The sequence below is a fragment of the Lepidothrix coronata genome, unplaced genomic scaffold (assembly GCF_001604755.1).
Source record: "Lepidothrix coronata isolate B3197 unplaced genomic scaffold, Lepidothrix_coronata-1.0 Scaffold176, whole genome shotgun sequence".
Classification (NCBI taxonomy): domain Eukaryota; kingdom Metazoa; phylum Chordata; class Aves; order Passeriformes; family Pipridae; genus Lepidothrix; species Lepidothrix coronata.
Window position 1 is genome coordinate 1,555,943 of NW_016690356.1, and position 14,751 is coordinate 1,570,693.

Consider the following 14,751-nt stretch of genomic DNA (forward strand, 5'->3'; position numbering starts at 1 on the left):
CTTTTTTTCCCCTCTTTTCTTTGTCGGTCTTACCTTTGGGCACTCATTACAGCCTTTGCCCCTGGGTGCAGGTTCTAACATGGTGCCACCTCAAAGATACTGAAGGCTGAGCTTAAAAAATACTTAGACACCCTAAAGGGTAGCAAAGTGCTTATCGGTGTTCTTGGAATACCTTTCCTGTCCCTGTTCAGGATGAAATCTAAATTCTGTGCGTGAGTAAGGCACAGAAGTATTTTGCAATTCTGGCTCTGAATTATGTTGAAGAAACACGGTCTTAAATCTGCAGCAGCTGCTGAGAGGTGGCTCGCAGGATTTCTCTAGACTGCAGTTGCTCTGGGGTGTGTGCAGCATCTCTTGGCGTGATCTCTTCTCTCTTTAGATGCTGGCTGGGTTTCATATCAGGCTCCAAATTGCCGTTTATTTTCTCTAGAGCCAAGATGAGCGCTTGCTATGAACCAGAGGCCTTTGGACGTCTGCACAACACATCCATAACCTCCAGATCACATGCTCTGCAATCACAGTATATTTTTCCACATTTTGGCTAAGGGAGGGTTTTATCTGTGTGAAGAGTTTATTTCTGTGCAGTGTCAGGAGAGCCTTAATATGGCTCATGTTCAAATAGGGCTCTTGAGCTGTGAGAAAAAGGACTCGCAGACTTGCAGTCTGCAACAGAGCTGCAGGTTCCTCACTGTCCTGAGGATTGGTGCTTTGATCTCTTCTGGACACCTTCAAAAGGCTGCAGGAAGGGTGTGCTGGCAGTTTACTGGGGAGAACATAGGAGAGGGAATTGGGCTGTTAGTGCTGTAATGTTCTGTGAGCTGTAGGGTTGCAGGTTTTGGACACAAGGCAGCAGCGCTTGATTTCAGTTCTTAAGCACTGCCCTGATGAGCAGCTGTGAGCCCTCTGTGCTCTCAGGTACAGTCTACTCAGGGAGGGGAACAACTACACATGCGTGCCCGGTTGCTCTTGCTCTGTGTCCGTGGTAGTTGTGCCCCGGTCTGAGTGTGCTGCCCTTCAACCTGCTCCAGGTGGGGCACTTGCCTTTCACTGCCCTTCAAGGCTGGCTCCTGTGAGATCCTGACACTGCAGCTGTCAACAGCAAAACTCTTGAGACTGCCAAGGTTCCAGCGTGTCTCTCTGTACTTTGGTTTTTGTTTTCTGCTTAATCCACAAAGAAGGTGAGCAGACAGAAAGCTCTGCCCTTTGCGTGGAAGAAAAGCCCTCGCCAACTGTCTGCTCTGAGTCATCAGGGAAACTCCCTCGCAGAGAGCCTGGGGATGGAGCAAGTGCCCTTGCAGGCTGCCTGGAGGCTTCTAGTTCAGGGCTGCTGGGGCCCTGAAGAGCTGGAGGCTTTGTGAGCAGCTAGGAGAAATGGTAGATAGAGAAATCCTGCCTTTCTTCCCTGCTTGCTTCCCCAGCAGAACAATCCTTACCTCTGCCATGCTTTCCCAACAGGATGTACTGCATTAAATAGACCTCTACCACTGGCCTTGCTGAAGGGATCATCTGAAGCTCTGTGTTGATGGAGTCTTCCCACTCACCCCCTTGTCTCCAGCTCCTGCTCACTTTATAAACACAGTGGCTTGTTTTCTGCCCTCAAGAGAAGCTGAGAGTGTCGGGCATGACTGTGGGCATGGTTCTGACTCCGCTCCGAGAGAAGAAAAGCCACAGGCAGTTTCCAGAGGTCCTTCCTAGCCTTGTTGAATCTGTGATACATAATTGGAGTGTCTTTTTGTGGCTGGGAGATGCCTTGCCTGGTGTTTGAAATATGTTGATATTAATTACAGACTCAAATAGCAGATGCACGACAAAAATAAATATTATCGCAGTGGGAGGCTTTCCCTCCACAGAGCTGAGGGGATGCAAATATTTGTCGTCTTTCTCCCGAGTCCTGATGAGGCATCCTGATGAGGGCTTTTGGGTGCTGCCTCCTCTGAGGTCTCTGGAACTTGATCCTGAGCAAAGTGTCTTTGTAAGTAGCGGGATTGTGGCTTTAGGGATGTAAAGCATTGTGGCATTGGGTTTGTGTACATGGGAAGCTTCAGCCGGTCTGTGTCCATAAATCAGGCTGTAGGATTGTGCCAGTAGAGGCAGAATGGTCACTGGAGGAGCTCTGGTATTTCTTGAGGACAAGATGTGATGAGCTCAACTGCAGCAGCTGAGGTCCAGGATTGATGCTAGACATGTAGTGGGGACATTTGTCTCTAGAACAAACTGCTTAGGGTAAGGGATGTGTTTCCATTACTGCAGATTTAGGAAAAATGTTTGCAGGAGCAGATGTGTGTTTGGAGACCATGGTTTGAACGCAGGATGAGTGATCTCTTAAGGTCTTCCTGGCTCCATGACCCTCGTTCATGGCACTCCAGCTGTCTCAGCACCTGGAGAACCACAGTTTTACTGACTGTGATCTTTGTGGATGGCAGGACTGGCATTCGTGGTTATAACTTGTCTTTGTGCTGTTCCCGTGGAATAGCTGCTATCCCTGCCCTCAGCAATTGCCTTTGAATGTGTCCTCTTCATAATGAAGACTGATAACCCAGAGCTGCCTGTCAAACCTCAGCAGCTCTGTTTATATAGAGACTTGCAATTAAAAATGGATCTCATATATAATTAAAAAGGATCACGTAGGCTTTGCGCCTTGCGTTCAAGAATAAAGAGGCTGCCATCTAGGAATCCAGGCAGAAAATGGAGATGCTGACAGCCAGCTCCTACTTTTATGCTAATTGCTAATCATCAGCTTTGTTCAGTGTAATGCAGCAAGGATTGTGTTCATGTCGTGAGCCTTGTAGCCATTTCACTCCGTGGAAGTGTTGCTCAGTAGCACCCCATGGGCAAATGGGGGGATTCTGAGTGCCCAGCTGTAAGTCTGTCAGCTTGTGAAAAGCCAGAAACTTGTGGAAGGAGGAAAGGAATCACCACAACCCGGGAATGGTGCAGGTTCAGATGGCTGTGCCGCGGCTGCTTTGGCCCATGAAGGTGCAGCCATGTATCAGTTGGTCCCTTCATGCACTTGAGGTGCAGCAGGAAAAGGATGATGTTCAGGCTTCTTTGCAATGTGTTTTTTTCTCTGGCAGCCAAATCTTTGTGAAAAGCAAGTGCTGAAACTGGCTGTAGTGTGTGTTCAAGCACCTGTGTGCTTGGAGACATTACAAGTGTGTACATAGATGTGTGTGTGTGTATGGAGTTGATTTGTACTGTCAGATGGTTTGTGTCAGCAAAGCCCTCTTAACCTGGTCTCTCAAATGCAGATTCTGTATTGTGAAGACTCCAAGGTGATGGATAGGTCTGTATCTGCTGCTTTTGAAGAACCACAGGTTGGGTTGCTCAGAGGTTTCTTGATCCCACTCTGCCATCATTACCAAGACACGAGACATTTGGCGGGGAAAAGGAAAGGATAAAAGGGTTTTGAGGGATCAATAGCTTGGATAAGGCACAGCCTGTCTCACACTCTTCCTTTTGCTCACTCAGGTTTATAACTCTTCCCAATGGTGTCCTCCAAATCGTGGATGTGCAGGAGAGTGATGCCGGAGCTTATCACTGCGTGGCCACCAACGCCGCCCGAAAGCGCTACAGCAACGATGCCACCCTGAGCGTGGTGAAAGGTAAGGAGCTGGCAGGAGCCTGCTGGGCTGGGCACAGGTCTGCCAGGTACTCACTGTATGTGGTGGCAAGCTGGGCTGAAACACCCGTGGCCATCCCTCCTGCTGGCGTGGCTCTGCACGTGGCCAGATTTGGTTAAAACTTGCAGAGAAGGCATTTTGTGAAAGGTTTCTCTCTTTTCTCTGATGGGATAAGCAGGCTGGGTTGGGAGGACTCCTTTGTGCTCTGGGGCCATTAGAAGGGGTCCCTGTTTGCACCTTAAGAAGTGCAGCATTGTTGCAACTCCTCTCCAGTGGCCTTGGATGGCAAGACAAGTGAAGGCTGGTACAGACAGAGGAAGGTGTTTCTCAAGTGAGCAAGAGAAGGAGTTGGAGCCCAGAGGAGGTTGAGCACAGTGACATCTGACTTGCATGCTATGTCCATATTGCTGGCTCTTTGCTGAGTGCTGGGTAGGCTCCAGGGATCTTTGTGTGGTATTTGGGAACAGCCTCAGCTGGATTTCCTCTAGTGACACAGGCCTTTGGAGCAAGGCTCTGGGTGTGAGCTGTCCTTCATCTCCCAGTCTGGGCCTCAGTTTCTGAGTGCATTTTTCTTTGTAAACCAAGAGTGCAGTGGGCAAGTCTGGACATGAGAACGTAGCTGAGATCATGAGTGCAGTGGGGGTCTCCAGACTCCAACATCCTTCCCAGGACGCCTGGCTGCCTCCCCAGCATTGTATAATCCCCCTCCTGCGAGTGGACAAACTTAACAGGGCTGGGAGTCTGGCTGAGCTGTCCCTTCTCTCAGGACAGTGTCCCCCTGACACTCTGTCCCCTGTTTGTGATGGCCCCGGTGTATTTTGCAGGCAGCTTTAACCTTGAAAGCTCCAAAATCCTTCCCAGCCCCTTTTGTCTTTGTTTGGGATTGTGTTGCTTGGCATTCTGCTCCCAGTGTAATTTCACAGCGATGGCTTTGCTGTTCATCCATCAGCAGGGAGTGTAATTAACTGTGGAGCCTGAGAACACACCTCTGATCAATGGATTGTGTCGTGGAGGTAATCTGGGAGGAATCTGCAGTGAATTCGTGAGCGGTTGAAAGCTCTGTATCTAATTGCCAGCCCCTGCCAGATCCTCTGTGTGTTTAATGAAGCACAGAGCTGAGGGGAGTGCTTCCCGTGGGCAGTTCCACACTCCAGAGACAGCTCCTGTGTTGGGCATGGTTTGCCATCGATAACTGATATTGATTGAGCTGCAAAGGTGAATTCACTGTCCTTGGCATCATAACTCGTTCTGCATAATTGCATCTTGTAGCTCTGCAATGTTTAATCTGCTTTGCAAATGGAGGCAGTGGAAGAGGTTAAATGGGAAGCGTTCCTTCTGGAGCACCAGCCGGCCCAAGCAGATTTCTGCCTGGAGTTCTCACCCAAATCTCTCTTCTGCAGCACCACACCACCCGCTGGCTGCTAAAACAAATATGCGAGGTTGAGTTTTTCACCAGATTGAGCTGATAGTGATGAAAAACATGCCTGTTAAATCTCTGGGGTTTTTTATAATTGGGGAGAAGTATCTCCAAGACAGATGGGAAACTGCAGTGACCTGTGCAGGCTTCAAACTCCTCCACCAGTGACTGGCATGATATTGATCCTTTTCTGTTTCATCACTTCACCATCAGAGGCACATTTTTGGATGCCTGGACTGGCTTGAGGAGTCTTTCCTCCCTATTCAGAAGCAGATGATAGTAGTTAGAGTGATGTGGTCAGGCAGAAATCCTTTGCCAGTTTCGAAAAAACTAAACTAAACCAGAACAAACAAAGAATTCCAGGAAAAATAAAAACACAAAACAAACTAAAAAACAAAGAAAAAGGAACAATAGCCTGAAATTACAGCTATTTAGTGTTGCTTGAGTTGCTTGTTTGGAAATATCAGGGACCAAACTCTTATGTGTCTGCAGGCAGGAGCAACTAAACCATTTCCCTCCCTGCTGATCGCTGGGGAGTCCTTTGTGCTGAGGTAAGATGACAATCCAGCCTTTAATTCCTGCTGCACTGCCAAGGGCCCTGGAAAAGGTTTGTGCAGTGGGACCTCGTGTCTCCTTACCAGCTGTCCTCTGCTTTGGTGTCCCTCTGGCAGCACTGGCAGTGCTGTGTGATGATGATCCAGTCTGTGCTCGGGGCAGATTTTGGGGTCTTGCTAGTGATGATGCAAATGCTTCCAGCACTCGGGCCTGGGAACATCTCGTGTTCATGCCCCTTCCCCTGCCAGACAGGGCTGATTTGAACGGGCTGTGCATAGCAAAAGAATCTGTTTCCCTATAACTCTTCTGCCCAGTTGTCCTGTTCCTCCCCCCTGTTCCTGATGTGATGGCTGGGAATTGTTCCATCTCCCTTATTAAAGGCCTTTTCCCAGTAAAGGCAGCAATTAGCATGACACCTCCTTCTGTCATATCTGCACGGCCTAAAAACCCCAAAAGTATTGTTTCCCTGGACAGTGTGACTTCCCCCATCCTGGGGGGAATTCCAGCTGTGCTGTGTGTCCATGCTGGCCCTCCCCAGGCAGGGCAGGGAGCGGCGGTGCTGCAGATGTTTCAGCTGTGCAGACTTCATGGTGCAAATTTCCAGACCTTCCCTGGGGAAGCTGGAAGGGAAAAGAGAGCAGACGGGACAGCAGGATACAGTCACGCAGGCCTGCTGTCGAAATAGGGATAGCTTGGATTTTCCCCTTGGATCTGCACTGCTCCCCAGCGGACACAGTGCCAAACACATCTGGCAGCTCCGTCCCTTCACCCCTCACCTGGACAGGTGATGAATGCCCAGCCTTCTCTGCCAAAAAGGGCATTAGGAGCTGCCTGTGGGATGCTTTTCCCAGGCTCTGGATGTGTGTGCTGCCTTTCCGTGGGGTCAGCTGTGTCTTGTTTCTTGTAGCAACTTTTTCTGGAGGCAGGCTCTGGAGCCCTGCTCTGAACTTGTATATAAAGAACAAATTCCCTGTGTGTCCTGATCGTGTTCCCAGTCCCTGACATGCACATGGAAGTGTTGCCACGCTTCATAAAGCAGCTCTCAAAGAGGAGTAGCAGAAAGTCTTGGGGAACATGACGTGTGGTCTCAGTAGGTCACTTTACCTGTCACTTCACTTTTCCCCTCCGTGTCAGGGACACGCTTGCTCTCTGTGTTTTCATGGCAATAGGGACTCCCTCTTGCTGTGTGTTTGCCCCACCACTGGCACAATGGGGCACAAATAACAGTCAGAAGCTCTGCTTCTGCTGGAACAGTAGATTTTTGCAAGGACTTCATCCCTTCTGTTTTTAAATGACACAAGGAGTGGGACTCCCCCTAACTGGCATTGCATCATCCCCATTGAATGAATACTGGGATTTTTCTTCTCCACAGCAAAGCTAAATTTCACTTTCCTGCAGTTCATCCTATTAGTTGTGGTTGCACAGTGTTGGGAGTCTTAAAAAATTCTTGTTCCTCCTTGGTTTTTAATCTCTTTGAGTATGTACAAGCAGTGTGGTATCCCCTAAGTGACCTAAAGAAAGTTGAGGATCTTGGCAATTTTAGAATCTAATAGAGTTTTCTCCCACTAGGGTGAGAGAAGTACCAGACGTTCAAACAAGACCATCCATTTTGATATCCCGACCCCACAGCTCCTTCCTGTAGATCTCAGTGTTTGTGTCTTTTCATATTTACTGGTTATTGCAGAGGAGTCGTCACAGTGTGGTTCTGGGAGCTCCTGGGTTCTACTTCCCTCTCTGTTGTTGGGCTGCAGAGGAGAATCAGTTCCTCAGCACTTTAATTTCTGTAAATAGGGATAATGTAATAAATAGCCTTGGAGTTGCCTTTTGGAAGGGAGTCAGTCTGGAGAGTGATTATGGGCATTTGATGCCAGAGGGCTTTGAGAGGCATGTGCAGAGGGATGTGCAGACATAGGCCTCAGTGTGAATGTGGGATTTCTGTTCCTCCTGCCCTCTGCACCCTGCTCCTGGTCTGTGTGTGGGGTGGCCGTAGTTGCTCTTACGTGTATGGGGAAGACCTTTGCCTCAGACAAGGCTGGCAAGAAGCAGGATGTGCAACAGCTTTCCCCCAGTATTGACAGAACCTCTGTCAGGGGTGATGTTTGTGCAGTGCTGCTCCAAATGATCCTCTCCCTGTGCTGCAGTAATGCAGAGACAGGAGAACAGAGTGGGGCGATGGGTGGGGGTCTGGGCTGAGCCACTGAGGAGTCTTGCAGCAGCTGAGCACGTCCCCCGTGAGCTGGGATTTAGTGCCGTGTTATTAGAGATGACACTGCGAGATTGCCGTTGGCAGAACATCATTTACGCTGACAGTTGTAGCAGCTCGCTGCAGCAGTGTCCCAGGAAATGGATTTTTCAGCCAAATATGATAACAGGGACAGAGCTTGGAGGCAGCGAAACACCTTCAGGTTGTTTTTGTTCTTTTGGTGTTTGCATTGCAGTGGCTTGTAGGAGCCAAGGGAGAGCCTTGGTGGTTCCTGCTCCAAAGGGCTGTAGGAAAACAGAGCCATTGACTGGGCTGAGCTTTGGGGATGGAGGGGAAGGTGCTGATGAAGTGAGCAGCACTCACAGTTGGCCACCACCTCGCGCAAACAGACGTGCTGTTACCACAAGTGGATTTTCAGTCCCTGCATGTGCGAATGACGTGCTGGATGCTGCCTTGGCGCTCAGCCTGAGCCCTGGCACCATGTGCTGGGCTTCTCTCGTGGCTTCCTGCACAGGTACCGTGCAGTCAGGGGACAGGGAAGATTAGATTTGGGTCAGTGCTGCTCTGGTGTGACCTCCCTGAGTGCTGCCGGGCATTGATCCGGTGTGTGCTGCCCTTGGTGGAGAAGGGCAGCGTTATCCAAGAGTGGAGGGATGGTCCTACCTGGACAAGGGTGGTCTTCCTCCAGCAGGAACCCATACGGCAGAGGCAGCAGGGCCCTGCAATGCTGTGGGGACACAGCTATCCACAGCTGTTTGTGGGCATGAGACACTGCTTCTGGGAGGCAAGAGTCATGGGAATGTTTAGGAAGAGAAAGCACAGGGTGGGATGAGGCAGAGTCATGGGAATGTGTAGGGAGAGAAAGCACTGGTTGGGATAAGGCAGCTGCATTTTTGCTCCAAATGGTTTGCATAATCATCAAGTGATGGAGAAGGAAACATCCCAGTTCCAGCCTGGAATTGCCATGTTCCTGTTCCCTGCGCCTCGTCTGCTGGGTACAGACCTGTCACTTTTCCCCCCTCTCCTTTTAGCATCCTGTTTTTCTTTGCCCTCTGGTCTCTCACTTCACTAGCAGTTAAGCAGGGAACTGCTCTGCACTTGGCATCCCAAAAGCTCAGCCATGAGGACTCTGTTTACGTGTGTTTCACAGCTCGGGTTTCCTGGGAAGCAGGTATCTGAAGCTGTTTGCATAATGCATCTGATGGATTCTGTAAAATGCTCTTGATCCTGTCTGAGGCAGAAGGTGCTAAGCAAGCCATGGTAAGTGTGAATTCAGAGGAGATACACAGCATTTCTATCTTAATAAATAGATCATTAAAGCTAAAAGTGCCCTTTTGCCCAACAGGAGCTGTAAACTTTCACTCTGTCTCCCTTTTGCTGAGCCTGGCAGTGCTGGTGATTTCAAGCACCCATGGAACAGGGTTGGGACCACAGATTTTGGGTGAAACTTGTGAAGGGCTGGTGCAGGTGTGCATCAGGTACCCACCCAAACACACAGCTCTGCTTGGCTGGGATTTGTAGGAGGCCAGCATGGATCCCACCTCTCACATCACCGAGGGAAAGCTGCTCGGAGCTCAAGTGTCAGCAGCTTGTTCTGGGAGCCCAAGGGGGAGTTCCAGCTCAGCTGTCTGTGAAGTTTGGTGGGGCTCTGATATGCCACACTCCTGACAGCTCCAGCAGCCTGCAGTGACAGAGGGTTTGATACAAAATGCAGAGCCCTCACCTCCCATTAAGCACAACAGCTAAGCCCGAATGGCACTGAAGTGAGTGGCAACAGAGATGTCAAGGATAATAGAGCAGAACAAGGGATGTACGGCTGGGAATAGGTGAGCTGTTTCCAGGTCCTGAGGGGAAACTGGTCTCTTCCACATGCGGCATTAGCTTGAGCTGTCAGATGTGGCCAGCTCTGCCTCCAACCCCTGAAGAGGAGGGATGGCTGCATTCAGGGGTGGTTTGTGGTCCTCCGGTGTTCTTCATGTGCATCTCTTACTAATCCAGGTCTGCTGTGCTTTTGAGGCCTACTGGAATAAGAGCTGGTGTTTGGTAAGGCTCAGACTGAAGCAGGGTTTAAGCAGCAGGCTCCATTCAGTTGTCCTTGGAGAGCCTTTTGATAGTGGTGTTATCCTGTGCTGCATCAGCACATCTGCACTACAGGGATCACACCTGGCCTCTCTTGGAGGGTGTGGGACAGGCTGTGCCTGCGTGGTGGGGCTGGAAGGGAGCTAAGAATAGAGACCATAATTAGGTCAGCAGCTTGCAGTGGGCTGTGGGACAGGAAGGTTGATGGGTTGTGGTTGGGCTCCTGATGACACTTGTTAATTATTAATCGCTGGTGTTACAGCAGCGCCTCAGTATCTCTCTGAGGTCAAGGGCTAGCGGTGCCCTGCAGCACTGACAGCATCCAAGAGCTGGAGTGAGGATGTTGGAAGTGTCTGGGGGCATAGCAAAGCTCATGGTCCTGTTGCTTTAGACATGGGACAGACACATGGAGCAGCCTTGTCCCTGTTTCCACAACCCTCCAATGTCTACAGGCCCAGTGGTGCTGAGGAACAGGAATGGGGTGAGTGGGCCCAGCTTGTGGGAGAGGTTGAGTCAGAAGTTGAGCCGTGCTGCTCTGAGCGCTGGCTTGGATATCTTGGATGCCAGGGATCACTCAGAACACAGCTGGGAGTTTGCCTTCAGTAGCTGAGAGATGTTCTTGCCCAACTCCGTTTCCAGTGCAGCTGAGGGGCAATGCCACAGGGATTGTGGATGAGAATGAGAAGCAGGAAGAGAGGAAGGATGGGATAAGGAAGACTGTGTCTTCAGGCACAACCTTAGACAGATCAGGGCTCTCTGTGGCACTCAAAAAGTGTCCGGCCGAAGGGCTTTGACAGAATCCGTGGGTATCAGTAATGATCTTTCTCCATGGAAAGCCAGCTTTTCTTCCAGACTTTTCCTAGAAAAACAGATTTGCATTGTCCTGAGTGAATGCAGATGCATCCATCTGCTTTTAATTCTCCCTTCCAAGTTGGCAGTCTCCGTTTGCTGCCAGACTGTGTTACTGTGGGCTCCCAGTGTGTTGTGTGTTCACAGCGTAGCTTGTGGGAAGCATTCTGTGTACCTGGCACCAGGGAGACCCCACCACGAGATGCCTCCCCAAAATGTTCCTCTTTTCAAAGCTGTGCATGGCAGCAACATGAGGGGCTGCCTCTGGCAGAGGGAGTGGGACAGAGCACAAGCTGTGGTCACAAGGAAAGCGGGTTGTGTCCTCCTGCACGGACCAGGGCCTCCAGCCTGATCCCTCTCTGCCTCCAGCCTGGTCCTTCTCTGCTGTCACTGGATGTACGTGAATTGCAAATGGATCTGATGTTGCAAATAAATCTGAATTGCAAATAGATCTGATGAAATAGGTGTCAGCCCCTGGGAAACATCAGCCTCAGAGCACAAGGAGGAAGTGACTGGAGTGAAATGTCTCCGGTCACTGAGGCAAGGTGAGTAAGGAGGAGTTTCAGGGGGACTTGTGAGCCAGAAGGGCCTCCTGTTGACCATGTCCCCATTTCACTTCTGTGTAAGAGGCAACAAAAAAACCACCTTACAGATTTTTTCCTTGGAAATTTCTCCTGCATCATCCTGGAAGGTGATGTGCTGACCTAGGAAAATGACAAAGAGCTGGTGTAATGATGGTTAAAAATGACATGAAGATGTTCCCACTGAATACAAGAGGCTGGCAAGTTTATGTCCTCAGGCCCAGTTGGTGTTTACTGATTTGGATGGGTGTCTATATTTAAAGCACTGACACTGTGGCTTTTGTTAGGGATCTTCTGATGCTCTCTGGCTGTTACTTTTGCATCTTCACTTCTGTGAAAAGCTGTGTTATGAACTCTGAGCAGATGGAGTCACAGAGATGCTGAGATGTGCCCAGAGCAGCACAGTGAGTTAGTGGCAGAGACCAGGGGAGACTTTCCCTTGAACCACTGGACCAGAGCCTGGCCCTGCTGGGAAGCTGGGACATCATCCTGGCTGGTTGCCAGCCATGGGACATTCCTGCTGCACTGTGGAGGTTCCTGTTGTGGTGGTAACTTTGCAAAGCAGCCTCTTGCAGCCCTTGTTTTTCTAGACTGTTTCTGGCAGCTGCTTGGGAATGGCTGGGGCTTGCAGTGCTTTATGGGCTCAGCTTGAGTAACATAAGCTGTCTGGGTCTTAGGGTTAGGGCAGGGAGACTGGTCTGCTGTGCTTCAGACTGGAGATAGACACTCAGGGACACTGAGGTACCTCTGCTTTTTTCTTCACTTCTCTTTCTTGCTCACCTGATCTAAGGCTCAACTCTCACTGTACACCGAGTGATTTTTTTATAAGCAGTTTGTTTACAATAAGGTCTGTGATGTGCCAAGAAATGCTTATCAATTAGTAGTTATTATCTAAAACATTATCAGTGCTGCTCCAACATTGTCCTTCAGGCAGGTCTCAGCGTCCACTGTGCCCTGAGTTTGGGTTTCCTATTCCATTTGCCACATTCCAGCCCATGGTCCACTTCTTCTGCCTCCTGCAAACTCTCCGTGATGTATCTTCAAGCTTCCAAGGATTCTTCAACCCTTTGGCTGACTTGGGCTGTGGCAGAAACCAGGAATCTCCAATTCTCAGCAGCTCTGTGTGCAGTGGGGCTGCAGGGCCGGTGTGGCCCCTCCTGTTTATTTTGCCTGGCTCCGGCTCGGGGCGGTGCAAATGGAGGCGCTTCCAAGCGCTCTGGGGAAGCGAGCAGGAATTCGTCGTGCAGTCTGGCTGGCTCCCGTCCCTCTTGGCGTGGTGAAGAGCAGTTCCAAATGCGTGTACGCAAACAGAGAGCCAATGTTGACAGCTTTACAGGAGCTGGAGTGGTGGGCAAAGCACACCCCGGCTGCTCTGCGGCAGAGCTAAACGAACCCTGGACGTGCAAAACTCCGTAGCCTGAGGGACCAAGGGTTTGGGGGTGGGGGAAGAGCCCCCCTAAAAGTCCACGGCGATTCCTGGAAACCTGCCACTGCTCAGCCTCTTCCTGGGCTTCTGGTTACAGAGAGTTCAAGGTGTCAGCTTGTGGCTGAGCCAGTACATTAAAGGATTTAATTTCCGAGCTGAAATTTGTCAGCTGTATAATGAAATGGAGAGGAATGAAAGAGGGCTGCCTGATGGCCCCTCTGCCTGTCTGGACTGAGATCCATGTGCTCCCAGGGCTTCTAGACACAGGACATGGAGCTGGGCAAAATGTTGAACAGGCTGTTTCTCCAGCCAAGAGAGAAGCCATTCCTAGAGCAGCCTCTCCTGCCACACTCGTGGAGAGACCCCAGAAGCTGTGACAGGTGCTGGTCTGAGGAGTGTGCCCAGGTAGTAAATGGACACTCCTCATCCAAACTCATTAACCTGTATCCATATCTTTTTTTAATCATAGAAGTGTATTTAATCTATTAAATTCTCCATTTTGCATGTTTATGCAAACATGAGAGGAGTGGATTTTGTGAAGTGTAGGTTGGACCATACATTTTGGGATCTATTTGCTGACTTCTTTGTTGGGGATTTTATGACAGTAGTTTGAGATACAAGTGCTGCGTGTGGAGGTCTCTTAGTAGCACTAAGAAAGTGATTGAACTTCTGTGTTTTAATCATTTATTCATGTTTCTTTGTGTGCTGCTTTAAATGCAACAGGATACGCCACTGCACCGCTGCAGCAACAACTTAGTAAGGAGGAAGAGAGACTGTCCTCGTTCCAAAACATGAACATAAATTCTTCCCCTTCAGCTTTTCAGTTCAATGTTTGCATTGACAAATGCATAACTGCTTACAAAATGTTTGGAAGACATGAGGTAAAAAGACAATACAAAACTGATTTACTGTGCTCATAGGTATTATTGGACAGAAATAACCTGTTATGACAATACAGTGACACTGTGCAGCAGAAACCAAGTTCCTTTTCAGCCTCCCTTCCCAGGCGACTCCTGTGGTGACCCAGACACTCCACAACAGCCTGGAAAGGGAAAGAAAAGGAACATTTCTATGGGCAGTGCTGCTGCCACATTGCACTGGGACAAGTTCTGCTGTCCCAGTACCAAAGCATTGTCCGTGCTGGAGTTTCTGCTGTGGCACAACACCTAAAGCTCCTGCAAGGCTTGGGAATCAAAGGCTGCAGAGGAATTTTCAAGGCTGAGAACCATCAAAGAAGAACCAAGTGTTTGGTGAATTGAGTCCATAATCTTGTAACTAAAAGTCACCCCTTCAGTGTCAGGAAAACAGAACTTGGATCCAAACTGCCACAGGCACTGGTATAGCAAAGGTGGAAGAAAAGGCCAAAAAAGGAAATGGTAAATTTTGGAAAGGATATGTGGTTGCAAGAGCTGTGTTTGAGGAGGAAAGGAGGCAGTGTTTGACTTGTGATACTTTGGAGAGGCCTGATTTAGGGTGTCAAAAGGGCAGCACTCAGCTTCTGTAGTCACTTATGAAAAATCCCTGGTGCCAGTCCTCTCTTGGCTGCTTTGCTTTCCTGTTTGCAAAGCTGTGCCTTGCTGTGTTTGGGTGAGAACGGTTCAAAAAGAAGAAATGCCTGTTGCTAAGGGTGCTCAGGTGTGAGATCTGACGTTATTTATATTGCCCCCAGAGCAGATATTCTGTAGTGTTCAGATGCAGTTGGGCAAGTGTCCTGCCTAGAGATTTTATTTGCTAATTATATCCTGTCCTGGATCTAGTCCAGAAGTAGAAATAAATTACAAATAAATTTCCAGGACAGTGTAAAGGGAGGAGGAAGGCAGGTCTGGAGGATGTTTTTTCTCCTCCATGGCTGCTGTCAGCTTTCTTCCTGAACAGTCTAGGAGGTCTGTGAGTTATCCCAGAAAAGGGAGAGAGCTCAGGAGTGGGAGTAGGACACGCTCTGCAAACACAGCACCCGCATTTTTGAAGGTGTGTGCTTTGCAATGGGTAATTTGCTCCTTTATTGTCTGCAGAGTAACAGC

At 49.5% G+C, this 14,751-nt stretch overlaps 1 protein-coding gene across 2 annotated transcripts in view; it reads left to right on the top strand.

Annotated features, from left to right (window-relative positions):
• The window catches only part of IGDCC4 (immunoglobulin superfamily DCC subclass member 4), a 90,486-nt gene that overhangs the window by 40,698 nt on the left and 35,037 nt on the right, over positions 1-14,751 (top strand). For both annotated transcript variants that reach the window (XM_017830296.1, XM_017830297.1), the window contains exon 4: positions 3,469-3,602. In XM_017830296.1, coding sequence (XP_017685785.1) covers positions 3,469-3,602 — 134 coding nt within the window. The remainder of the gene's footprint in view (positions 1-3,468; positions 3,603-14,751) is intronic.